Source organism: Nipponia nippon, unplaced genomic scaffold, assembly GCF_047370975.1.
Source record: "Nipponia nippon isolate SJK-2023a ecotype South Korea unplaced genomic scaffold, ASM4737097v1 scaffold_6, whole genome shotgun sequence".
Classification (NCBI taxonomy): domain Eukaryota; kingdom Metazoa; phylum Chordata; class Aves; order Pelecaniformes; family Threskiornithidae; genus Nipponia; species Nipponia nippon.
This window is the reverse complement of record NW_028262380.1, coordinates 55,361,247-55,388,921: the sequence shown is the minus strand read 5'-3', so window position 1 is coordinate 55,388,921 and position 27,675 is coordinate 55,361,247. Positions and strand designations below refer to the sequence as shown.

General features: G+C 41.1%; 1 protein-coding gene across 2 annotated transcripts in view; it reads left to right on the top strand.

The window, feature by feature from the left end:
- Window positions 1-27,675, top strand: part of PPP3CA (protein phosphatase 3 catalytic subunit alpha) — a 206,361-nt gene that overhangs the window by 153,302 nt on the left and 25,384 nt on the right. For both annotated transcript variants that reach the window (XM_087736770.1, XM_087736771.1), the window contains exons 5-8: window positions 777-922; window positions 3,175-3,314; window positions 17,272-17,349; window positions 19,211-19,305. In XM_087736770.1, coding sequence (XP_087592896.1) covers window positions 777-922; window positions 3,175-3,314; window positions 17,272-17,349; window positions 19,211-19,305 — 459 coding nt within the window. The remainder of the gene's footprint in view (window positions 1-776; window positions 923-3,174; window positions 3,315-17,271; window positions 17,350-19,210; window positions 19,306-27,675) is intronic.

The following is a 27,675-nucleotide window of genomic DNA, read 5'->3' as shown; positions in this document are numbered from 1 at the left end:
ATTTTTTTTCCTTTAATTATAGCATTTTCACGTTTACCCTGTAAGTAGGCTTAAACTTTTTGGAATGCTGTTTTTATAGGAATTCCTTTCTGTGTTGCAAGAAAAGATACAGTGACAGATAAAAGCTCATTAGATGTAGACCTTCACCTGTACAATGAAGCTTTTTTTTTTTCCTGTTAGCTGAAGCTATTGCCACAAGTCTGTGTTCCCTTTTTAGCATCGGGGATAAAGGAAATGTTAATTGGCTCAAAGGCTTCATGGTTTACTGAGTTTAATATGCGTATTGGTAAATTAACATTTCAGCTTCATTGTACCGCCCCGTTCATTTCATAGTGGCATTTCTGTAGATAATTAATTATAAGGGACTGGGCTAAAGTTCCGATTGCTTCGTAGAGAGTATATTGAGTGATAATGTAATAGATGATAACCATTCAGCAGACTTTTTAAGGCTTGCTGTATAGATTTCATGGCAGACTATAATGGTATATTAAATCGTTTATTTACAGGTTTTTTAGAAAAATATAATAAACTTGGCAGAACTTTTATTAGATTGACCTCAGAATCTGAAGAATTTTTCCAGCAGTGAATAACAATAATGCTAAAGAATTTTTTGCATGAGGCAAGCTTTGGTACAGTCCTCAGTGCAAGAGAGAGCAGTGAGAGCAAGATCGAGATATTAAGCAGCATCCTAATTTCTTTTTTCCTTTTAAATAGAGGAAAATATGATATAAAATAAATATGATGGCACTTTCTGATACCATCTTAATCTTTAAAAGGTAAAATCAAATATTCAGAACGTGTATATGATGCCTGCATGGATGCCTTCGACTGCCTTCCCTTGGCTGCTCTGATGAACCAACAATTCCTGTGTGTACATGGTGGCTTGTCTCCAGAGATCAACACCTTAGATGACATCAGAAAAGTAAGTCTGAATAGTGCTCAACTCTAATAAGTGAACAGTTAATCACCAGCAACTAAAACTTGAATCCTTTCTCACTGTCTTTCATTTGTGTAAGATGCTTGTATGTCATTTTGACATTCATGTTGACGTTATCACCTTTTAAAGGTCTTTTTAAATAGAACATAAAAGAAATTGCTGCAATTAGTCGATCACCATCGTCCAGTAAAAAAGAGGTTTTATCATGGTGTTCTAAAAAACCCAAATGTGTTAGGTATATAAGTATTTAGGAGCAAATGAATACATAGCATTAATTTCTTTTAAGTATTATCTGCTAGCACAACGTAAGGACACCATCTGATGATTCCTTGCGCCTTGTTAGGCATTCTGTGCTTTCTTGGAGAAGAGATAAAAATAGCTCTAGAAAAACCTCACAATACTTAAAACATATAATAAAAAAAGTATGGTACGATTGCAACGAATATAGTCAAAATAACATTATTATTTTAAAAAGAGTCAAGAGTTTCATTCTCAATAGGTCCTGCCGCATTTTTAATAGTAATGCACTTGCGTGCCTAGCAAATTGTCTAAGCAAGGCTTAGTAGGTTGGTGCTTGTGTGGTACTCTTGTGTTCTGAGAAGCTTCTTATAAAGCTCATGAAAGTTCAGAGAACAACGTCAAACAGTTTCTTCACGTAATCCAGTGTTGTTGCATGTTATCAAGGATTAATTTTTTTCAGGTGTTTTGTAAAAGAGATCTCAGTTGATATTTCTAAAAGGGAGGTACTTAAACCATTCATTCTTAGTGTTTCCAGCACAAAAGATTTTCATATTTCTTGCTTGCCGTTTGAGACTTGCAAACATGGATATATACTTCTGAGCTTTAAAGTTACTAAAAGATAAAGTTAATTTGTAGCCTACTAAGAAATTAATATGGTTTTAAAAAAAAAAAAAACCAACTTGAGCCAGTAATTACATGTTTTGGTTTAAAAGCAATTAGATTATGACATTAACTGCACTTTTAAAAATTACTGAATGTAAAGTTTTGTTTCTGAGGTAAAGGTTCACTATCTCATTAGGCAAAAATATTCTCTGCTTAAAAATTAGCTGGCTTTGCAACAATGTAATGGCAGAGTAAAGCTGTTTAGCCTTCAGATTTTAGATTAGGGTCATTAACATCTTCACTTCTCCCCCTGCCCCCCCCCCCCCCCCCACTAGCAGGTTTATTCATCTTTGGCAATCAGCAGGAATTGGTTTTGCATATTTATGAATTGTTATTTAATTTAAATGAATTATAGTTACAAAGCAGTAATTGGTAGAGGGCTGAAATAAGTTAGAAGTGTAGATATGCTATGAATATTTCATGACGAGGACGCAAAGATAAAATTGTAGAGGTGTCTTATTAAAACTTTTTAACTGAGTGTTGAAAACATAAAACCAATCCTTTCTCTTTGAATTTTTTTTTGAGGGGGGGGAGGTATGTTAGGTATGCTACTAAATCATTACTTGATCTTTCTGGTCAGAGTAGAAAATGTTTTGGACTGCAAGCCTGATTCATACACCCACCTTAAGAAGGGGTGTTTTTATATTAAAGAGTTCTTGCAGAGGAATACTGATTTTTAATATTTCCCTATTTTGCTATACTTCTTATTTGCAGTATGATTCTATATAATTTGAATTTTTTAATACCAATAGTCAGGCAGAAAGAGGAGTTTTTAGCTGCTTAATTAGGGTTAAGGTTATGGGAGCAACAAGAATGTCATGGCAAGATGCTGTAATGCAGAGATGTTATCTTGGTGCTTAAATACAATTTTTTGTGAAAATGTATTTAAATCAAAATGGGAACTTGCTTTGAAATAACTATTGTATTTTTTTTATTGAGGTGCCTCACTCACATAAGTTGAGTGCCATGATGTTTGAAAAATCACAAAATACAGAAATACCATCTTCTGTCTTGTCCACTGAAATGCTTGCAAAAAACAGTAGAAAAAGGAAAAAAAAATGCACACAAAAATTCATGTAGAATGAGAATCCACTGTATCTCTTAATTTTCCATTATATCTGTTCCTTGTCCTCTTTGCCAATGTTAGCAAGGAGAGTTTTAGTGTTATTCAAAATCCATTGCTTGAAAGCTGAGAGCAACTCAAAGCTGAAAAATAGATTGCTTTGGGTCTTTATTTGCCAACCCATGGAATGAGAAATAGTAACTTTGCTTCAGTGTTTCTGTGATACATAGTTGAAAGAAGTTAGTATTTCTTTGTCTCCTGTTTTTCTTAGTTAGATCGATTCAAGGAACCACCTGCGTACGGACCTATGTGTGACATCCTGTGGTCAGACCCGTTGGAGGACTTTGGAAATGAGAAGACTCAGGAACACTTTACTCACAACACAGTCAGGGGGTGCTCGTACTTCTACAGGTGAACATTACTGCTTTGAATGGGTTTCTGTACATGAACTTGTTCGGGTTTTGCAGTATAAATGTTTGCTTGAAGTTTGTGGCAGAACTTAGATAACTGGGTCTTTTTTTCTGCGGGCTTGCCTTGTTTTCAGGTAAATTAATGTTTGGTTTATTTCTGTCTTGCTTCCACTCACAACTGGGAAACCCTAAATGACTTAATTTTATTCACCAAAGCCTGTGTATTTTGCTTATTCCTGTTCTTGTATGTTAGGGGATGAATGTGTCCCTTTTTAAAAGGGGTAGGTAACTACATTTCTAGTTTGAAAATTAGAACTTAATTTTGAATGAAAGATACCAGCATTGGAAAACTCACTACCTATTGCTCTTCAGGGTAAGTAAAAATCGTGATTTCCCACACACAGATACTTTTTTTTTTTTCTCTCAGTCTTATCAGACTTTTGTTTATGTTTGGGAATAGTTCTTCCTAAGCAATTCAGGATTTGAACAGCATTGGTTAAATGGGACTTGCTGAAATGCAGGCAAGTAACATTCTTGCGGAAACATATATGGACTTAAATGCAAAGACATCAAATTGTAATTAATCTTTGAAATTATTTCTTTCTATTGATGTTTGTAGTAAAATATAACTGTGAGAATATTCCTGAAAAAAATAATAGTAATGGGGATAGAAGGACATCTAAAGCAAATCTGTCCGTTAGTTTGTGACTATTTAAAGGAAGCTTTCTTATCTGTTTTTTTGTTCTTTAAGCGGGGGGGGGGGGGTGGGGGTGTGGTGTCTCTCTCTGTGTAAAGAGTCAAAAGACTCTCCTGTACACTAAAGGAGGGGGTTTCCTTGGGTGCCAGGGGATGTCCCACTGTCCCTTCTTTGGCAATGCACAGGGAGACCAAAGCAAGCAAGCAACTGGTTCCCTTTTCCCAGTTCTGCCTGGGTGCTGGCTGCTGCCTTTCTCCATTTCCAGTGGTAGGCAGCTTGGTTTATAGACCAAGTCCTGTGGACACCAGGCGGAATATACCCTGTCAGGGTGCTTGAGCTGGTGATGAAGAATCTCTCAAGCACTACTTCCATCCTCTCTCCATCACAGGACGGGCCTGTGTTATCTCATGAACAGCAGTGGTGGTTACATTGTACCGTCCTCTGACAGTGTGGGGATTTTGAGGGACTTTGGGCTTTTTTTTGTTGTTGTTACAGTAGTTAAGAACAACTTACAAGGACACCAGAGTAACAAAAGTGGCAGGGAATGAGGTTAAATGGCAAAATGAGCAATGTATCCTGTGAAATCTTAATTAAAAAATTAGTTTTTGTTCAGGAGAAATGTGAAGATGCTATTGAATGTTAAGAGCTTGTTGAACCTTTTGAAGGGAGCGGTTCTGCTTCAGCCTGTGCTAGCGACACGCAAGTCTAAGTTTTTCCAACAAGCTCAGCAGAACTGAAGAATCCAGCTCTTTTAGTTAGCTTAGGAAATCTTACCTTGAATGTAGCTGACCCATAGCTATTTAGCAACATTTGAAAGTAAATCGATGACTTCCACAAGTAACCAGGAGACAGAGCCACTAGCAGCAACCTCCTTGTTGGTAATGTTAGCAGGAAAGTAACAGATGGTTTGACTTTTAGAAATTAGTTTTCCTACTCCTTTCTTCAAGCCGTAATTGCTGCAGCGTGGGGATGGGCTGAGAACAAAGCGGTCTGCACTGCAACCTGGGCTGTTGGCACGTACCTTTTGTGGGCAAGACATACCGCCGCCTTCGGATCGATAACGTCTAGAAGGTGTTCGATAAATGTGTTTGGTCTCATTATGAAAGAATGTGTCAAACTGTTGCAAACAATTGATCTGTGCAGAAATGGGCTTATGACTCTGAGGGCTAAAATCATTCCTCTTCCTCTCAGCAGCACCAAGCGCTGGCGCGTGCCTGCGCCTCCCAGGCACTGCTCGCTGCAAACAGTGAGTAATAGCAGTTTCCCCTCATGAACCTCTCTTACAAAAGTGAAAACACTTGCAAACATGCCTTGTGCTTAGATACAAGGCTTATTATATACTGGAACAACTTTTAGATTTTAGTTTGTTTTTTTTTTCCCAGAGCTCTGTTTCTTACAAGTACCATAAAATTTCCATAAAATATATATCAGTTTTGTCCTGAAAATATATAGGATCTAGTCTGTGTCCTGACTCATATTCAGAAAAGTGGATATTTCAGGAAGAGAGGAAGTATTTGGAAGATACATAATTGTCAGGTCATGTGTGAGGGACATGTAACTGTTTAATGACACGAGCAGATGTCTAGCTTGGAGTCACATTATCTGAGATTATATGAAGGCAAGTGTTACTCTTAAAAGAAGTGCCTAGTTGCTCTGGAAGGTCACTAATTGCTTACCTAACGATAATCCCTGGCAAAAAAAAGTATCCATCGGTGTGCAACATCTAATTTTGCTTGCCTTTTCTAGTTACTTGCTGAGAAAAGGAGGGAATTTCCCTAAACAGCCAGCTCAGCTTGTAAAGGAAGGACTGAATTATGCAGTCCTCCTTCAAGAACATCTCTTGATACGATGGACTTTGTTTGTTCTTCAGTGAATAAAACTTCCTAGTTTCTTCAGTCATTTCCAGAAAGAAAAGTTAAAAGATAGCAGTGAGCATTTTGAAGGAAGGTCAGGAAGATTTCAGGCACACACGTGAGCCAGGGGAATGATTTCTACATGATTAAGGTTTCTTAATCAATTGCAGGAAATAACTGTAATAAATAACTTTCATTTTATCAGACATGTTCATTATAGTGGCAAGTTTCAAGTGACTTTTTGCTGATTTAAAGTTATTTCCTATAACAAAATGCTATAAGGAAAATAACAGTAATGTGGCTTTCCAACTGTGTACGTGCAACATGTTAACAGGACTTTCCAGCTCAGTAGTACATGAAACCTTCTCCATTAAGCCAAAACTCATTTGTGAAACGTTGAACCATTTGTATGAGGTAAATGCACATGAGAAAGTGTAAAGACTGTAGCTTACAGTAGTCTGACAAGCTTCTCACTGCATTTCTTAGGTGATCGCTCACATACAGCCTATTGAATTTCAAACTGATTAAGTTTTTCTTCAAGAAATTTCCTTTAGTGTAAGAGTTCTTGAAACTGCTATGCCTAGCACTGTAAAATGTCAGATCTCGAAACCACAGGCCTAACCTGTCATTTAGAGATGTAAAGAGTAGTCAGCTTAATTTTCAAGGGTGCTAAGAGTCAACACTTAATGCGCGTCTTTTGCATCCAGCAGCATTTTGCAGTGTGGACTGTCAAAATTTATGGATCCTTGGAAATAGCAATAGCACAATGCCACGGTGAAAAGTAACTGTGAAATATAAGTAATTCTTGGAAATTTATTAAAGTTCTCTGTACCTTAAAGTGAACAAAGAACAATAGTGATGAGATTTCATTTCCCCTTTCTGAAACTTAAGGTTGTATGTCCTTTGCAGTCGTGGTCATGTTTGATGCAATTTCATGAAACAGTACAAATAATTAATGGAGCGCTAGTTGTGTAAATTGTTTGTTAATTATGAGTTAAGTGAAGCTTTTCTTTCATCCTTACCCAAAATAATAATGTCGTATTCAGGGAATGTTATGAACAAGAGGTAATTAGTTTGTCCCTGAGTGATATTCCCCCCTCCCTTCGTACCCTCCTCCCCTCAATTTTTCAGCTGATCCAGCTGGTAAAGAAGTTTTCCTCTTTGTTTATCAGATTATCTGGGTTTGCCTTGAATTTATTTATTAAATGTTCATTTGCACTTAGCTGGTTGTACTGATCTTGCCAATGACCCATTGCACTTATTTCATGGACTAGTGGTACAGTAACTCTCAGGCATTTCTATAAGAAAGGCAAGATATACTGCTACTTATCGTCTTGAGAATGGTTTCTTTCAGTGATCAGAAAGCTTTAAGAAGTCAGCTGGACTTTTTTTCTCTCTGAAAATAATATTAACTTATGGAGAGACAGCCACTAAGTGGGTTTAGGCAATTGTTGAGGTGTGGGGAAAACTCTCTCCTTTCTAAGCCACACTAGGATGGGGAATGTCATCATTCCCATAAGATTTAGTGGATGGATGAAGAATTAAAATGTTCTTTCATCACATTCGGACAAAGTTACTATGAGCATGCATGGTCCTGACCGTGAAAAATTGTGATTGGATCCACGCCCAGCTTGTTTCATTTCCTTTGTGTCAAAGCTCTGGTAAAGAGCGTCAGGAGATTGGTTGCACCACTGAGTTAATTAGCAGTGTCTTATTATATGTAAAGTATATCAAGGGCTTCCTGTCACGAGTAAGCACATGTGCAAGCTTAACACTCACTTTCTGGGATCATTTATGTGTATAAGACTTGGTTAGTTGCTGACTGTTAACGAGAGCATGAGAGTGGCGTGAGCCTGGCCAAAGTCAATGGACGGTCTCAGAAGGAGAGCAGATACTCAGAAGTTTTCTGCAGGCATGGCGCTCCAGCCTCTTGGGTTTTCTTAGTGAGTTTCATATGAGTTCTTACGGAATACTGAGCTTTATAAAGCTGTTTAGCTGTTGACTGCATTGTTATATTTTTCAAAAACAACAAAAAACCAAAGGCAGAAATGGTTACCAGTGGCAAGAGTGACCAGCGTTTCAGACTCCTCTAAGAACTTTGTTAGCCAGTCTTGGACAGCAGTGAAATGGTTCGGCATTACAGATGCTCTAGGGTAGAATAATAATTTTGGCCCTGCCTGCACATCACTTGAGTGGTTTACTTTACATGCATGTTAAGTTTGTGAGTATGCAAAGACTAGAGAACTGAGTGCTAAAAGCTTTTGAAGACTGTAGCGTGTTTCACCTCAGGGTGTGAGGCACAGTTGTATGAATGTTTTCTTGCAGTAGCAGCATTTTAAACAGATTCTTTTGCCCGCTTTTCCATTTTTCCTTCTCCCAGGCCAGAAGCTTTTCGCTGCCCTCCCATTATCTGCCCAGCTGTGTTGGTACAATTGCTCGTGTGCTCCATCAGACCTGGGAACATATCCAATTTTATAAGCAATGACTCTGCAAGAAAGATATGTGTTTATTTGTTCTAATCCCATGCAGTTCCCTGCTCCGCTTCTCAGTGCAGCTCTGCAGACAGCACAGCTAAGGGCAAGAAAAGCAGGTGGAAAGAGATGTGCTGGGAGCTGCCTAGGACAGCAGAGCAGCAAAGGCATTTGCCTTTGGCCTTTGGAGACTGAAGTGTTGAAGTGTGAGGTCAATGGGTTTTGCTGAAAACCTGTTTTTATACGTGCATGCAATCTTAGAGAAGCTGTTGGGCTAAATTTGAATGTCCTCTTTTTAAAGAAATGTTTACGCCTCTGCTTTAATGGTATGATGAAGGATATGAGAAAAAAAAAAGATAAATTCCATGCAGTTTTTCCAGTTATTGGTGGAAAAGCAATTTGAAAACATCTGCCGCTTTGGTTCATGTTAGCAAAATATTGCTTCTCTTTCAAAACTGCGTAGAAGTAATCAGTGATCATGTGAAAGAGACTTCAGAACTAGTAAACTATGCACGAGGCATTTTAATGAAAAAAAGATGACAAAGTAGGGAAATATCACAGTCGCATACTCCGTGGGGAATAACATCTCTCTAGCTTAGTGGTGAGGTATTTTGTTTTCTCCGTGAGTCACCGCTCTTCTGTGATTCAGCATGACACATGAAGCGCAGGCAGAAGGCTGGGCCGTTCTGGAAAAGCCTGTTGCGTGGGGGGGTGCTGTTTGTTTGTTTTCCCTCTTGGCCAACTGCTTTATCTCTGGCTCATCTGAATTACAGTCTGGGCTCTGCAAAGCAAGGCAAGGAGGAGAGTGTTTCTGGAAGGGTAGCGATCAGAAAAACTAGTAGGGAATTTGATTACGAGACGATAATTTTCACTAGAAAGATGAGAAGAAAAATTTCCAAGCAGAAGCCTTTTCTGTAAAAGCTTGTTTCTGATAACTTTTGCCATAATCTCTGTTTTGTTGGCATTTTGTAGGACTTCCTGCTGTTTACCTAGAAGGCATGTGCTTTTGTGTCGGGGAATATTGTTTAATATGAAATTGCATTTGGGCAGGAGCAAAGTGATGTTAAGAAGGTGCTGGAAGTTAAAGCCCTGTATTTATTGTCACAGCTGGTATAGCATATGTAATAGCTGCATACAGTGAAAACTTTGCTTCTCCCCAGCCCCCGCTTCAACCAGTAGCTGAAGAAAAATGTCTCAGAGTTGCTTTGCCTTTGTCAAAATAAAACATCCAGATAGGGGGTCGTAGTGATCTGGGTAATATGAGTGCTTACTCATTACAGATACCATGCTATTCCCTTAGAAGAAAAGATGGCAGGCAGATTTTCTTTTTTTGTGTGTGTGTATTTGCATGGAGCGCTATGTGGTATCTTTGCCTTTCTAGGTGTGGGCCCTGTAGAATCAGCCAAATTCTGCTAGTGGAAGTCTATTTTCTATGGATTTATGAAGATTAAGATAATTAAGGAATAATAAAAAAACCTTTTGTACTTTGAAATTGAAAGAAGAACCTATCGTGTCTATTTAGGAGCATTTTTAACCACTTCATTATATCTTCTTTAAAAACAGTACTTAACACTGGATGAAAAGAATACTATGGAAAAAAAAAAAAGTAATAGGCTAGACATTTAGAGCAGCTGCACTGATAATGAATATAATCAACTGTCTATCAGATTTTTCATTATAGACCTCAGTTTTCAGAAGTTAATGTAAAAATTTCTAAACAAAATGTACCATAAGTCTACATTTAGTCACAATTAATTATGAAAAGAAATGTATGCAAATTAGTCACTCGCAGAGGCGATCGGCGCCGGTGCAGACGCGTTCCGCAGTGGAGCTGGGGGTTGCGCTGCACGGCGGGGGGGTTGCTGAGCTGGGGAAACCCCAGGGGAGCGCAGAGGCAGCCCCAGGCAGCGCTGCGACCATGACCATGAACGCTGCCAACAGGGCAGGCAAACAGCACAGCGCGCGTGGGCGCGCAGGTAGGGTTCCTCTTCGAAGGAGGGGCAGGCCACTGACCGAGTGGGAGGCTTGCAGTACACATAAGCCAGCGACTAGGCACCGTTCTGTGACCACCTGCAGAGGTGAAGGGCACTCATCCTACTTGACCCTCAAGGTGGAATCGTGGGCACTCATCTGAGAGCAAAGGCTGCAGCTCCGGCTGGGGGGTCTGTACCATCTGCCCCAGCGGCGGCCGATGCCTCCGCCCGGAGGGAGCTGCAGAAGGGAGAGGCCGCAGTGCAGACCTCAGGCTGCAGGAGGTGCCTACGCCTTTCCCCTGGGGAAGGGGCAGGCGGCAGGCCTGCCTGCAAAAGCTGTGCCCGGGCAGAGGACATCCTGCAGCAGGTGGCTGAGCTGCCGGAGGCGGTGAGAAGGCTGCGTAACATCAGGAAGGCTGAGAAGGAGTTAGACAGATAGCTGGTTCCAAGCGCAGTCTGCAGTGGACCCACAGCCCACGGCCAAACAGACAAAAACTCCCCCACCAGCACACACAGGGGGGCCAATAATGCAGAAGAATGGATGGTTGGAAGGGCAAGGACCAGCAGGAGGAAGAGGCTTCCCCCGAAGCCTGAGGTGCCCTTGCGGAACCACGTCACTGCTCTGCAGGCTGAAGAGGAAAGACCCATCACACCAGGAGAGACGCTGGAGCTGAGTAAGGCAGCCCGATCTGCTCCCCATATAACAAACAGCACAACTAAGAAAAGGCGACGGGTGACAGTAGTAGGCGACTCTCTTCTGAGAGGAATGGAGGCACCCATTTGCTGACCTGACGCACTCTCTGGAAAGGTGTGCTGCTTACTGGGGGCTTGTACCAGGGATGTCACCCAGAGACTACCAAGCCTCGTACAGTCCACTGACCGTTATCCGCTGCTGTTGTTTCACGTGGGCACCAGTGACAGAGACTGGAGCACTCTGAGGAGTATCAAGAAGGATTACAGAGCCCTGGGAGTGTCAGTAAAGGACTCTGGAGTGCAGGTAGTTTTTGTCATCAGTCCTCCTTGTCAAAGCGAAGGGGTTTGAAAGGGCCAGTCGAATCTGGGGATTCAACAAATGGTTATAGGACTGGTGCCACAGCCAAGGGTTCGGCTACTTAGACCGTGGGACTCGCTTTAAGAAACCTGGTCTACTGGGCGTTGATGGGGTCCATCTGTCAAGAGAAGGGGGAAGAGCATCTTTGGTCATAGGCTTGCCAAGGTCGTGAAGAGGGCTTTATACTAAAGTTGCCGCAGGAGGGGAACCTCAATCCATCCCACTACTACCAGTTGGATGCCAGTGCCAGCAATAGATGCCCAGAGTGTGGAGAAGGATCACAGGTCAGCAGTAGAGCACCTGAAGAGCAGCACAAAGGAATTCCAGCCAGTAAGTTGGAATTATTAATTCCAATAATTAATTCCAGCCACTCCAGCCAGTAAGTCAGCTTCATCTGGGGCCCAACTTAATTGCCTCTATGCAAATGCACATAGCATGGGGAATAAACAAGAGGAGTTAGAGACGTGCGCGTGCCTGCAAGGCTATGATCTTATTGGCGTCATGGAGACGTGGTGGGATGGCTCCTATGACTGGAGTATTGGAATGGAAGGATACAGGCTTTTTAGGAAGGACAGGCAGGGGAGACGAGGGGGTGTTGCCCTCTATGTCGATGACCAGCTGGAGTGCATGGAGCTCTGCCTGGGGATGGATGAGGAGCCGACTGAGAGCTTATAGGTCAGGATTAAAGGGAGGGCAGGGACAGGTGACATTATAGTGGGGGTCTGCTACAGGCCACCCAACCAGGAAGACCGAGTGGATGAGGCCCTCTATAGACAGATAGGAGCAGCCTCACATTCACAAGCCCTGGTCCTCATGGGGGACTTCAACCACCCCAACATCTGTTGGAGGGACAACACAGCAGGGCATAAGCAATCCAGAAGGTTCCTGGAATGTGTTGATGATAACTTCCTTCTCCAAGCAATAGATGAGCCAATGAGGAGAGGTGCTATGCTGGACTTTGTTCTCACCAACAAGGAGGGGCTGGTGGGGAATGTGAAGCTCAAGGGCAGCCTTGGCTGCAGTGACCATGAAATGGTGGAGTTCAAGATCCTTAGGGCACCGAGAAGGGCGCACAGCAAGCTCGCTACCCTGGGCTTCAGGAGAGCAGACTTCGGCCTGTTCAGGGATCTGCTTGGTAGACTACCATGGGATAAAGCCCTGGAGGGAAGAGGGGCCCAAGAAAGCTGGTTAATATTCAAGGATCACCTTCTCCAAGCTCAGGAGTGATGCATCCCAACAAAAATAAAGTCAGGCAAAAATGCCAGGAGGCCTGCATGGATGAACAAGGAGCTCCTGGACAAACTCAAACACAAAAAGGAAGGGTGGAAGCAAGGACAGGTAGCCCGGGAGGAATACAGAGAAATTGTCCAAGCAGCCATGGATCAGGTTAGGAAAGCTAAAACCCTGATAGAATTGAATCTGGCCAGGGACATCAAAGGCAACAAGAAAAGCTTCTATAGGTACATCGGTGATAAAAGGAAGACTAGGGAAAGTATAGGCCCTCTGGAAGGAAACGGGAGACCTGGTTAGACGGGATATGGAGAGGGCTGAGGCACTCTGACTTTTTTGCCTCAGTCTTCACCGGCAAGTGCTCAAGCCACACCACCCAAGCAGAAGGCAAAGGCAAGGACTGGGAGAATGAAGAACCGCCCTCTGTAGGAGAAGATCAGGTTTGAGACCATCTAAGGAACCTGAAGGTGTATAAGTCCGTGGGACCTGATGAGATGAACTCGTGGGTCCTGAGGGAACTGGCAGATGAAGTTGCTAAGCCACTATCCATCATATTTGAGAAGTCATGGCAGTCTGGTGAAGTTCCCACTGACTGGTAAAGGGGAAACATAACCCTCATTTTTAAAAAGGGGAAAAAGGAAGACCTGGGGAACTACAGGCCAGTCAGTCTCACCTCTGTGCCCAGCAAGATCATGGAGCAGATCATCCTGGAAACTATGCTAAGGCACGTGGAAAATAAGGAGGTGATTGGTGACAGCCAACAGGGCTTCACTAAGGGCAAATCATGCTTGACAAATTTGGTGGCCTTCTATGACAGGGTTACAGCATTGGTGGATAAGGGAAGAGCAACTGATGTCACCTATGTGGACTTGTGCAAAGCATTAGACAGTGTCCTGCATGTCATCCTTGTCTCTGAAGTGAGGAGGCATGGATTTGAGAGATGGACCACTCTGTGGATAAGGAATTGGCTGGATGCTCACGCTCAAAAGAGTTGAGGTCAAACGGCTCGATGTCCAAGTGGAGACCAGTGATGAGGGGCGTTCCTCAGGCGTTGGTATTGGGACCGGTGCTGTTTAATATCTTTGTCGGTGACACAGACAGTGGGATTGAGTGCACCCTCAGCAAGTTTGCTGACGACACCAAGATGTGTGGTGCGGTTGACATGCTGGAGGGAAGGGATGCCATCCAGAGGGACCTTGATAGCCTTGAGAGATGGGCCCATGAGAACCTCATGAAGTTCAACAAGGCCAAGTACAAGGTCCTGCAAGGTCCCAAGCTCAAATACAGGCTGGTCAGAGCAGCCCTGATGAGAAGGACTTCGGGGTGTTGGTTGATGAGAAGCTCAACATGACCTGGCAACGTGCACTGGCAGCCCAGAAAGCCAACCGTATCCTGGGCTGCATCAAAAGAAGCATGACCAGCAGGTCGAGGGAGGTGATTCTCCCCCTCCACTCTGTGCTGGTGCTACCTCACCTGAAGTACTGCGTCCAGCTCTGGGGCCTCCAACGTAAGACAGACATGGACCTGTTGGATCGAGTCAAGAGGAGGGACACAAAGATGTTCAGAGGGCTGCAGCACCTCTCCTATGAAGACAGGCTAGGAGAGCTGGGGTTCAGCCTGGAGAAGAGAAGGCTTTGGGGAGACCTTATAGCAGCCTTCCACTACCTGAAGGGGGCCTACGAGAAAGCTGGAGAGGGACTTTTTACAAGGGCATGTAGTGGCAGGACAAGGGGTAATGGCTACAAACTGGAAGAGGGTAGATAGAGATTAAAGGAAGAAATTCTTCACTGAGGGTGGTGAGGCACTGGAACAGTGCAGAGAAGTTGTGGTTGCCCCATCCCTGGATGTGTTCAAGGCCAGGCTGGATGGGGCTTGGTGCAACCTGGTCCAGTGGAAGGTGTCCCTGCCCATGGCAGGGGGGTTGGAACCAGATGATCTTTAAGGTCCTTTCCAACCCAAACCATTCTGTGATTTGTTCTCATTTGCCAGTGGTTTGAATGGCAGCCTGTCAGCATGTGAGATCACTGCAGTTGCCAAGATAATAACCTACATAATTTGGGAATTGAAATTATTTTATAAGGGCAATCTTTTTAGACAATTCCAAATACTAAACCTGTGACTGAGAATAAATGCTAGATGGGTCAAGTCCAAAAACAGCAATATACCATTCTACTGGATTTGTAGCCTCTAGCTGCAAATGACATTTCAGCTTCAAAATATCCAGGAAGGTTGGAAGCAAGCAGTAGCATTTCTCTTGGATAAGCTGAAGGAAGATGATGCAATAGATTTTTCATTATCTTTTTTCATGAATTTTCATCTCTTTCATGCATGAAGTTATAAACTGATGGGACTGTTAAGTGATTGCAGGTGGGCTCTGAAGGTGGTCTGTGAAGTCATGGCTGGGACAGCAGGTCTTTTGTATAACGTTTAGTTGAGACTTTTTTACTTGCTCAGTATGTTTAGCAACAGCTTTTACAGTTTGTATAACAGAACCAGCACAGAAGTGATCATGGAGATGCCTTAGTGTCTTCCCCAATACCTTGCATTTCCTTCTTTAAACCTTTCCATCTGTTCTATTACCTGAACTATGTGAGAGTTGAATCAATAGTGGAAAACAAGCATGGTGAATGGATGTTAATGCAGGGTCTATTTTGCTTTTTCTCCAACCATCAGGTGACATTTCAGAGCTGCTATGTGAAGTTTACACCTTTTGCCACCAGTTTTGATTTTTTTTTTTTTTGAGCAACAATTTTGATTGTTGTTCTCCAACTTGCCCAGCGATGAGAAGAGGGAATTATAACATCTACATGTCACATCCTGGGCCCCAAATCCAGGAAAATCTGTCAGATGTCAGTCTGAGGCAGGCTGCATTCAGAAGGCAGCCCAACTCTCCACCCGTGCCAGACCTGCCTCTCCACCACGTTGCCTTTGGAGCTAGGGCACTCGGAGCTGTTTAGGCTCCCATCAGACAGAGGGGCACAAGAGAGTAACAGCTCAAACTTCTGTGCCCGGCCAGCTCGTCTTGCTGCTGACGTGCAGGCAACCTCCAGTACTGGAAGTAAATTCAGATAGTGACAGGAGGTGGCAACACTTGGTTTCTCCCCAGGTTTAATGTTTGAAATGCAACTTCTTTAAGCTGCTAGTGAGAATGGAGCCAATACCATACTGCATCCTTGCCAGTGAGGAACGTTAAATTCAGAAGTGCCTTTCAGATATAGGGTCACCAGGCTGCAGGGATGCGGATGAGGCCACCTGCTACCTTGCAGGGGTGCCCGCTTCCCACCATGGTGAAAGGTCATGAAATATAAAGCAGTCAGCTGAACGATTGCTTGGTTTCATGGGTGGGAAATAAATCTGGATAAGGCAAAACACATAGGACTGGCCTGAAGAGGGAGAAAAGGGAAGAGCTCTAGGTGTCATCTGAATAAAGGCTCTTTCCCACCCCTTAGATGTTTTTAAAGGGCCTGGTAAGGTTTTGCCAGTAGTGAAGTAATTTTTATTCCAACACCACTTCTCCTTTACCCTCTCCCATGCATGTTCTTTGTCCTGTTTTGCTCTTGCTACAGTTGGCTTTTGACAGGGGAAGCCGGGAAGTTTTGACTTTCTCGGGTTCTGTATTAAATTGTAACAACAGGAGAAGAGAGGTTTTGCTTCCTGTCTTGAAGTGATAGATGGCCATCGTACTCGTTATCCTTGAACATAGGCATGGAGAATCATCAGCGGTTGAAAAGCAAGGAAAAAACCAGTCATTACAGAAAAAAACCCAACACTTATTTTTGAAAGCAGCAAAATGGAGTAATTTTAAGTTCTGTAACATTTATTTAGGTGTAATTTTAAATAGCTTTTCTCTAACAATATTTCCCACTTGTGCTGTCAAAACTGCATACAGGTTATGCTATGTTTTGTTTTTCTTGGATGTGTTTTTCATATGTGTTCAGTGTCTTAAACAGTAAGAATGAGTTTCAGGATGCTGAGATTGTACAAAATGGCTCCCCCGTTCTACTTGAAAGCAACGCTGTCCATGTACAGTGAAAAATGTAATAGAGAAATTCTCACCATTTTCACCTAATGATTTTGTTTCCACCGATACAGTAGAACATGTCTCGGAAAGATATATTGGGTGGGCACACTTTTGGGTTCTGGAAGTCACAGAATTTACATTTTAAGTTGCCAAGGGGAAGGATAATTCTTGTTTGCCAAGGAGATGAAGTTCAGAAGTTCAAATATCTTCAGTCTGGAGACTGATTTGCCTTTCTTCTTTCTGTTTTTCTCCCACTCTTTCCACACGCCAGCTTATTATCTGGTGTCCATAAGCAGCCTGTGCATACCATAGTTAGTGGGCGAGGAGGTTTTCTGTTGCGAGCAACCGTTATATCACATTTTTCTTTTTCTGAATACATTGAATCTTAAAGTATAATAAAAGAAATTACTTTCTTTCTGACAAGCAATAAGGTGATTGTTGTTCTGTAATGAATTGCAACTTTCCAGTGTTCCTCTCCATGCAGTTATAGGGTGGGAGAAAAAAAGGTGCTGCCTCTAGTGTTGTCTCTACTGAAATCTGCCTGCAGAGCAGGAGCTGATTTCATGAATGATGCATGTTGGATGAAACATTTTTTGACATCTAGAGCTAAACGTGGTGCTTCTGATAATGCCATAACAGGTGCTATTATTTTCTTCCAACAGTTACCCTGCTGTATGTGAATTCCTACAGCACAATAACTTGTTATCTATACTCCGAGCTCATGAAGCCCAGGATGCTGGGTAAGTATGTGTGGAGCGGGGGCACTAATAATGAATAATGGCTTACCGTTGTCAAACAGAGCAAGGAAAGAGAGAACAACTGAGTGAGAGTGAACAGGAAGACTTTAAGTTGCAACAGCTCTCACTTTTTATTAACGCTACAAAAATATATACTGGCATTAGAATGTCTTTTACATGATTATTACTGAGTTACAGGACTTAATGAATCCTCATATATCCCACTTACTTAGCCTTAGTGATTTTAAGTGGCATAAAATGACCAAAACTTATTTGGATGCCAAATGTGGGAAGGAAAACAAATTCAGCTCAGAAAAAGAAGTTTTGCAAATGTGCCTGAGACTTCTGACACACTGATTGCCACGATGCCTGGGAAGTGATTTGGCTCATGAAGGCCAGAACTGTAATCTCTTAAGTCTTTCACACCTACCTGAAACTTCTGGGCTTACTGGTTTTATGCTTTATCAAGAAAATAAACTTGTGGAACTCAATAGCCAAAAATGATTTTACACAGGTGTATCATTAATGAATTTAAGGAGTTTATTAAGACACTGTGTGCAAAAACAATCCAGGTCAAGCACCAGGTAATGTCAATGACTCCCTCATGAAACTATTGCCAGTGTAAAGATAGAATTTTTTATGCCTCTTTAAAACATTATAAAAAATTATCTATTCATTGAAATTTACCATACTTGTGAGGTTTTAATGAAGGACTGATATCTGAATAAATAGCTTTGCATATCTTGCATAAATTATTAATATGTTTATTTGGAGGCAGAAACTTTACCCAACCTGAATAGTAATAAAAGATAAAGTAGCAAGATTGTAGGAATGAGGTCGATACTCACTGTGCATATAAAAAGCTATTCTGAATGTTTGAATTATCGCATACTTAAAAACCTCAGTGCAATTAAAAGCAAGCTATTACTCTGCCAAAAATAACTGGCATGAAATACTCAAGGGTAATGAAATTTCATTTTTATTGTATTGCTTTCCAATAAAGGGTGAAAAATAAAGTTTTGTAGAAAGGATTGCATTGAAACTATACAATGGTTTCAGTGCAACTGTTGTGGATGTTTGCCAAATTCTTCAGTTTCTTGTAGCTGAAGGCTAAAGAGCAGTATTTGGTGTTACTTGTGTCTTAGTAAGACAAAAGTACTGTTTGGTTGGTTTGCTTCCAGTTACTTGCAGGTTTAAGGCTTGATTGATTATATGTTGGTCCAGTAAGTCTTTTATTTTTCATAAGGCAGCAAGGTTAGGTAATGAAAACATGCCATCATTAATAAACTGACTGATAGACTGGATGAGATTAGACACAGCACTGAAAACATTGAACCCCAGTTTCCCTTCCCCTTCTCATACTTTCCGTCTCCTCTAGCCTTGCCATCACTTGCATGCCCAGAGAGGGCAGGTAGCTGGAGGGTCATGGAGGACGTGCTCCGCTCTTCTGAAGGCAGCACCATGCATCTCCAAGGCACATGCTGGTGCTTGCCTTCACCCACAGTCCCACGGAGGGAAAGTCTGGGAATGTGCTGGGGTGCAGGCGCATAGAGGCCACCTGGCTCCAGGGACGGGCACTGGGTGAATTCATAACAAAAACCACCTCTGTCTCGCTAAATTTCACATGGAGACACAGCTTTCGAGCATGGTGTGGATCCCTGGCCATCCCAAGTGGATATAATGAATAAGCCTGCAAGAAATTTTTTTTTCCATGGCTTTAAATAGCACATATGCATGTTTTTCTGTCTTGGCATTTGTTAACAGCTGGTGCAGTAATGTACTAGGGTGTTTTGCACTATATTTGGTCAGTGACAAATATATATACAATATTGGGCATTAATTAGTATCTTCTCTTTCCTTTTAGGTATCGTATGTACAGGAAAAGCCAAACAACAGGCTTCCCTTCACTAATCACAATTTTTTCAGCACCAAACTATCTAGATGTATACAATAACAAAGGTAAGCATTTAATTCCTGTTAACATACAGTAGACTGTACTTCTCTTTACTCAAATATATTACACTGGTTTTCTTTTTAACTCCTTTCTCTATTTATCAGTTCATGCCCATTTTCTTCCTCTATTTATTAGTTCGTGCCCATTCCATTTATTACATAATAGAAATCTAATTAAATTTATCACAGGCAGATGTATGCCTCTGAACATAACTGTAGATTCTAATATGCCGTAGGATATTTCTGTATTTTGACTGCAAGTTATTAAGTAAATGTTACACAGGAAGCAAAACTGAAAACAGCTCTATTGACTAAGAGAAGTATATTAAGAAATACTGTGGGTGAGATATTCTGAGCCCAGTGTTCCTTATATTTAATTATTTGTCCCTTTGCTCCTTTCCAATAAAATTAATGGAGTTTGTATATGGAAACCCTCTAGCCAGCTAACAAACTTGGACAGATCATCAGTGGATAAAGCATGGGATAGATGTTGTCTGAGTTCCTTTATTTTTTTTGTTTTTTTAATCACTTGAAAACTATTATGTAGGAAATGAAATATCATTAGCCAGAAAAAAAAGGTTACTGCACAAATAAGCAGTCACTGGTCACTCTATAAAGACTCCACCAGCTACAAGTGTTTGCATCTTCTCTGAGTTTATTAGTTTATTGCATTCCCTGAAATCTCCTCTAATGAACTGGAAAAAAAAAAATGTTTCTAAAAATAAAGCATTCTAATAAACCTGTCCTCCTATATCTTGAAATGAACAGTAATGTTTACTTTCTCCTGTTCCCAGTAAAGCTAAAGCTATTTGTATTCCTCTGTGAGCAAAACAAAATAATTTTTTTTCTCAATGATATTCTTGAAAGTAGCTCCATTGCAAAGAGATCAATCTGTCTTGAGAAGAGACATTTTTAATTTGGATGCTTGTGTGCAAAGGAAGTAAGCAATTTTTAATTTTTTTTTTAAACTTGCAAAAGAAAGCTTCTTCAGGTATCATTGTTATAATATAAAACTTACAACCTAAAAGCTGTTATGCCATGAACTGCATGCAAGGGAAGGAAACACGTCGCTGTTAGATAATGGGGTTTGTACACTTCGGTGTTCTCAGTATGTGTGTTAACTTGTGGAAAAATTAATAACAGCATTCTGCAAAAACCATGCAAGCAGAGCTGTCAGTAGATACTTTTGTAAAAGTAAATAATATAGGGACTCTGCTAGCAACCCAAAAAGTGCAGGGTGAAACAAGGAATGTGTTAATTTTCTTGGCAGCATCGTTGCTGTTGGTGGAAAAGTGTGTTTACTCTCTGGGTCGGCTGCTTTGGGTAGAAGGCAGACCGATGACGGGTCTGTACAAGTAAGGTGACAGAAAGTGTTCACCTTCTGTTTCTTAATGCATGGAGGCAGTTCTGTGCACATGAAGGCAATGGGTGAACAATGCGAGATTTTTGTCATGAAGGCACATGTTAAATGTAAAGTAATGATTCATAATATTCAAAATCTTGAATTTGAAACCACAGAGTTTGGGTGGTGAAGAGAAGTGCCTCTCCGTTATCTCCGTTTCGGAAGAGAGGGTCGTTTCCCTTGTTCCAGGATGCTCCGCTGTGGTAGGCAGATCTTAAAACTGGTGAAAAGCCTTTTCTGGTGAAAGCCCGTAGGCCAGCTGCTGAGAGGCGCTGGTTACCTGTGGTCACAGATGAAGTTTGGGTGCGCCCCTGGCAATATCTGCTCTGAGCGAGCTCAGGCAAATCAGCAGTGGTGCGAGATCAGCACCGGTGTGCCATGCTTTAATGTATGACTTGTAAATTTAGAGGCTGACCTTTAGCAGCTTTGTAATGAATTTCTGTTGGGTTTAACTTCCTCCTTTTCTCTCATTAGAAGTTTTGAAGCATTATTTCATGTGACTGATTGCAGTGGCTCTTGGCATTTAAACTACATCATGTGTAGTTTTTCATGCTGCATTGCTCATGCATCTTCATCTGGATAGCGTTTGGGTGCTTGCTGCCCTCTTCAAGAAAGAAAAACACTATCATCCTCAATCAGTCCGAAACGTGGCTACTTGTTGCCTTCCTTGATTTGCAGCAGATGAATTAACTAAGAACACAGAGCTGCTGACTGACTGATTTCAGGAGGCGAAGGAAGGCTTTTCCATCCAGAGGTGTTGCAGGACAGTTGCTCTAGCTGACTCATCGTGCACTGGTGCAGAACCTGATTGATTTTTACAGATCATTTGGGGTTTTGGTTACTGTCAGTCCTTGGAAAAGGAGTCACTCTCTAGGATGCATTCTTAGTATTCTTCTGGTTGTCACTTAGCTAATAAAGTCACCCTAAAAAAATTCCTGAAAGGCTCCCTCTCCCACTGACATGAATGGGTCATTTTTAAATGCAGTGTTGTTTAAGATAAATACATTTTTTAAAAAGCTGCAAGGGACTAGGAATGCTCATTTTCTGCCCCAGGTTGATAGTTCTTATACCCATTAATGCAGATGTAATTTCTTGTACTTCTTCAAAGCACTTCAGAAGGAGTAGGCTTGGTTGCCAACTTTACCCAAGGGCTTATTCAGTCCCTGCTGAATCAGCCACTGGGATCAGGTATGTCCTCCTCAAAGAGCAGTAGGGAGGCAACATTCCCAGAGCAAAAGGAGGTTTGGCAGGAGTAGCTGAAGATAAGCTACCCAAACAAGACCATGTTCAGCATATCTGCTGTTAATAATGCTGCTGTGGACCCTCTGCACGGGCTGTCTCACAGTACTGACCCACCATGGGAACCTCTTTTGGCTTTGCTCTGCTGGATTCTGGCACCGAAGGGAACCTTCTGTATCCTTTTGGTTACTGGCCACTGCCTCGTGAAGGCTGCATGTGTAATTCATCTGTCACGTGGCTGCTGGTCCTGTCGCAACCCCAGCCCACACACATGCACAGCTTCGGGTGCCAAAGTTAGGTTTTTCAATTAGGAGGCTCCTGTCAGGGGTTCCCTGTGTAGTTAATGGAGACAGAGAGATACGCTTTCAGGGAGTGATTCAGAGACTCGGAAACTGCCTAGATATGGGGAGCCTAGTGTCCCTCCTCTTTCCAGGACTATCCTTCTTCATTATTGTTATTAATGCCTTCCATATTCATCATAATGGAGAGCATTGGCAAAGGGGAGGAATTTATACCTATGTTTTTTGGCAACTTCTGAGCTTCTGTTCAGTGTCTTCATAGCTTTCTCTAGCGTTTCTGCTCTCATTTATATTATTAAAAGGCATAAAGAAAAAGATACTTTAAGATTATTATTAAAACTTGTTACGAGAAATACCGGTGCATTGATGATTTTCTAAGACTACTCCTTCTGGAGAGGATCAAAACTCCTCATGCAAGAAGATAAATGTTAATTGGATTGTGATAGTTACCTGTGACTTCAGGGCCTCGGAGGACGGCTGTACTGATCGAGAAGCTCGGAGAAAGTTGTGTAAGTACAGGTTTACCCCTGAATTCAAGAGTGCCCATCACCAGGAGAAATTCTCTGTAGCAACAGAATAAGAAGGTGCCAAAAAATGCTGCATTGTATGATCTGCTGGCCTTGTACTGTGTCTAAACTTTCATTCCCGGATTTAGTATTTCTTAATGCCTTAATTAGGGCTTGCTGTAATGCTGTTCATGCCACAACAACAACAACAAAATGAAGTGAAAGGTTTTACAGAAGTTCTACAGAGGCAGGCAATTTATTTGTAAATTATTGGCAATGTTTCATATTTTAGTGTCTGGCTGTCACTTCAGTAAGTGCCTGCTTTTTGGCTGAGTGAACAATTTTAACTAGCTGTCTAAAGACAGACTATTATCCTGTGAAGACTTTTAAAAGATTAGGTTTCATAGTGGTGAGATAATCACCAGAGAATCCAAAGCTATTGAAAAAAATAACGTGATGTCTCTTCCAACGTGCTGTAATGTACACGTGGTGTTCCTGAACGGAAAAGCAGATGATGAAGGAAAGAAACAAAGAAAGTATGCAGGGGAGTTTGGGATACTAGAAAAATCAAAACCAGCTGTACATCCGTATGCTTTTTAATGTATCAGATAAGTAATATGTCAACGAAGCATGTATAAAGTATCAGCATGTGCTATACCATAGGTACATGTTAAGAAATGTACCTGATCCAAATGGATCTAACAGGAAAATGATTTTCATATTGGAAAAAGGCAGACTAACATACCTGGAAGACAGGGATGATCTTTGGGAAATAATAGCACTTTGGGAGAAAGAAAAACGACATAACCTTCTGTTTGCCCTATCAGTTTTCTTTAGTGCTTTGTCTCTGCTGTTGTGATGAGGCCTTGTCATGGAAACAAAAGCTTTTAAAGAGGAGCTGTCAGGGTATCTAGGCCATCTCACTGGCAACGCAGAGAAGTTTGCCAGAAGTGATTTTTGCAGTCTATTGATAAAATCTTGAACGCTATTGTGCTGTTTCTTTGGAAGACGCAATTGCACATGTAAAATAAAAATCTTCAGAATTCTGTAAGGGAAGATTTTTCCTAACTGCCATTAGCCCTGCTTCTGTACTGGATTATTTACATCATTACCTTGTATAGTAAATCATTTTTTCCTTTGATAAAGTTTAAACTCCTTAAGCATTTTACTAACTCTTATCCCTGACCCGTCTTGGGCAGAAAATGCTGTGGTTACTTAGCAACTCTGCTGGAGGAGAAGGCAGTGTTCCCAGTTGCACAGTTAATGCTGAAGTTAATTTGGCATTAAATCAGAAATTGAAATTCTTTCTTAGGTATGAAGAATTTGAGAGACCTTTCACTGCATTTATTTTCTAAATGCAGGATGAGTTTTCTGAAAAAAATTACAAGAACATTAGTGTATTTGTTTGCTAAAATTATTTTGAGGTGGTTTATCTAAAAACATGTAGTTCGTTCTGGGGTAATATTTCTATCGTGCTTATTATTTTTTTCCTCTGATGGAAATGTTATCAATTAATTTTATACTGAAAAATGATTCAGCAGATCTTGAAGCAGGATATGTAATGTCTTTGGGTAATTCTGAGCTATCAGTCATACAGTTAAATGTTGTTCACGTTGCTTAAAGCCTCAATCCACCTCCCAACATACAGGCTTTTAAAGGGCCATTTGAGATGCCAGAGGGGTCTGAGACATCCACTCAGATCTGACAGGTATGACACAGGAGACAGGGGCAATCCAGGCTCATCTTTAACTGAGGGAGACCAAGGAGATACCCCAGGGTGTCTCAGATGGCACTAGGTGCTTATATTTGACCCTGAGAAGATTAGAAAAGCCGTCTCTATTCCTAGCTGAATGAAGGAGGTTTCTTACCTGCACATTTTTCACCACCCGTATTTCCAGCCTTAGCTACCTGTGTTAAATGCTTAAAGCTAAACAGTATGAATGCCCTTTGCCTGCTGCATTAGTGTTTCATTTCACTCTAATGTGATTTCAGCATCCGATATCTCAGTTTACTAGCATTGGAAAGAAGTATAATATCATTTGGGATATCTGCACATCTTCACTTTACAAAACATTAGTTTCTAAAACTCATTTACAACAGTGAGTACCAAAATTAGGTTAAAATGTGTGTGGCTGTTAAGAATAATAAAATAAGATTCTTGCTCTGGTTGGTGATTACACACGATAAAACCGCGGCTGGTGGCTTGGTCTGCTAGCATCTGTCTGAGTATAGTTTGGAAAGAAAAGTATAGAGGTTGCAGCCTGGAATAATAAGCAAATGTTGGAGAGAGTCAGGTTTTCCTCAGTTATCATAACCATGGGAATGGTTTCATAACCAAAGGAACCCATCCCACTTTCTTCTGTTTCTTCCATCAGCGACTGCGTGGCCTGTAGTCGCATAACCTTCAAAAGATTCCTGCTCTTTCAGGGCAGCTGGGGTCTCCTATAGTTACTTAGGCATCAAGTTACTGTGGACTAAGAAATGAAGCAGAGATGAAACCCCCAAACCTTCTCTGAGCCAACAGAGAGGAAAAAAAGAGCTATGACTGAAAGAAAGCAAGGGGCCAGAATAACTCAGGGAAACACCTGCTATTTTCTAAGAAGCATTTTCTTCTTGATCCAGGTGAAGTTTTCTTCTTCTAACTACTAAACAGTAACTACTAAACAGTAGTCAGAACTGCACAATCATAACAAGAGCCAGTTTGTTTAATGTTAAATATAATCTTCATTAGTTATGTAATAAAAATATTTTGTGTACATCGTGCTTGTAAATATAAGATTTTAAATTAAAAATTCAGAAAAGTATTTGTAATACTGGTAACTACCCTACTTTAATTTATTCTTTCAAGAGTAGGGTTATTTTAGAAGACTTCTGTCTCTGTTATTACCCTGCTCTATTGTATAGTGTTATTTTTCTTCAAGTGGCTTTTGAAGTCATTTGTGGGGGAGCTGTACATGTCATTTACAGAGGAGAATAGTTTTTAAAATACTGTTATCGGAACTTGCTTTTGTAAGATATTCAGGTATATAAATTAATAAGGTGATGTGAAGATTTTTTTTTACAGTAATCTCAAAATAAATTATCTTCCAAAAAAAAAAACCAAAACCAAACTAAGCTATTTATATTTAGTTTGATGTTTTCCAACTGTTCTGCTTATGGCTCGGGCTTTTATAGAGGATATTTTTAAAAGTTCCTTGTAAAAATGATGTATTCAACTTTCACAGAATTTAGAAATAGACTTAATGGATAAATTGAAGAAATAGTGGGAAGGGGAACTACCTCAGTTCACTAAGATGATGAATTTGAAGTTTTAGTCCTTCTAAATGAATCTTCACAACCATTAAGTGGTCCTTTTTGTGTGGTTTTCACTCATTTTTGCTGTAAAGCCACAAGCTATTTATTTTTATTATGCAGTTGTGTCACTGTAATAGAAGGAGAATGAGTTTCGATCTGCCATAGGTAGTTTCAGCCAAAAAGTGATGGAAATATTAAGAGCATCGACACTAGTTTTCTCATCTTTGCTAATAGCAGTATTAAGCCATTTTTATTTTACTGAGCAGCAGAATGGCTGCCGACTGTCAGACTAGGATGGGGAAGAGTCAAATGTGGTTTATTTAAATGGAGGGTGCCTGCCTGGCAAAAGTTCACGTAAACGTTAGCGAGCCGTTTTCTGCGTCTGTCAGTGAGTAGGCGTCAGAAACTCCCAGGTCACTCTGGACTCTGTCATCGGCCACAAAATGGAAGACATTTAGCAACCTATTAAATTTTTGTGGGAAGCAACAGTCTAGCACATCAAAAAATGGTTCTTGTCTGATTGACACACGCTTTAGTCAATGGAGGGAGATGAATGATCAGAAGAAATTGTTCACCCCCGTCAGCCAACGTTGCGATACACTGCATTTCCTACAGTGCTGTGCCATATTGCAGTCATGCAACTTCATTGCTGGCTGTTAAGTGATAACCAGCCCCTGGAACTGTGTTCCTCCCTGGGGAGCCACAGGTGGGAAAGCTGGAGGAAAGGAGAAAACAAAGTATGATATACCTCCTTCTCTATGTGTCTTTGTCATGGTATATTTCTGACATACTTTTGATTCGTGCTGTTTCATCATTTATGAAGGCATTCTCGTGTGTGTTGCTTGGTTCATTTTTCTTTGACTAAAGCTCAGGAGGACCCTTCTGAAGGTCACAGGTTAATAGATCTCAACAGGATGGCTTAATTCCTAGCTTAAAAAGGCAAATTGAAGATGATCTGTGTAAAGTTACGTACATGTCTTCCAGTACGTGTAATATGTCTTCCAGTATGTGCGCCTCTAGCGTAAAAAGTATTTGATGACGGCTCCTTTACAGCTGCAGAACTAGAACTGCTACAAGATCAGGCAATGACCAGCAGGATGTAGTGAAGTCAGTGCTGTCTGCGTCAGAGTAAACATCTGAGCAGCGACTGCATTCAGAGCTACATCTAAATGCTCGCAGTGAGATGACCAGTAAACTTAATGTAAAGTTCACTGAGCTGTCTTTTAAAAACTGAAACCCCACCCTTATTTTTCCGATAATAAAAACGTAAAGTGCCAGCACCTTTTACAGTGGATGGAAGCTTCAGCTTGGGTTGGCTTAGTCCCATGTTGATTAAAGATCCTTTTTGCAGTCTCCTATAACTGTATTGTTTAAAAACTTTTATATCTTTGTGTTCAGGATTGTTATGAGTCCCTTTGGTTTCAGATGGTCATCTCAAAATTACCTTTTACTCCATGAGCAAAGAAATACTTGCTCTTCTGTTTCATAAATGGCTCTGTTCACATGTAGTCTGCGCCTGTGCAATTTAGAAATTACTGAATTTCAGGAAACAGATTCTGTAAATTCAAGTATACCCTAATTAAGTTAGAGATGCTGTTACCTGGTTGAGTCTTCAACTACATTATTAAGATTTTAC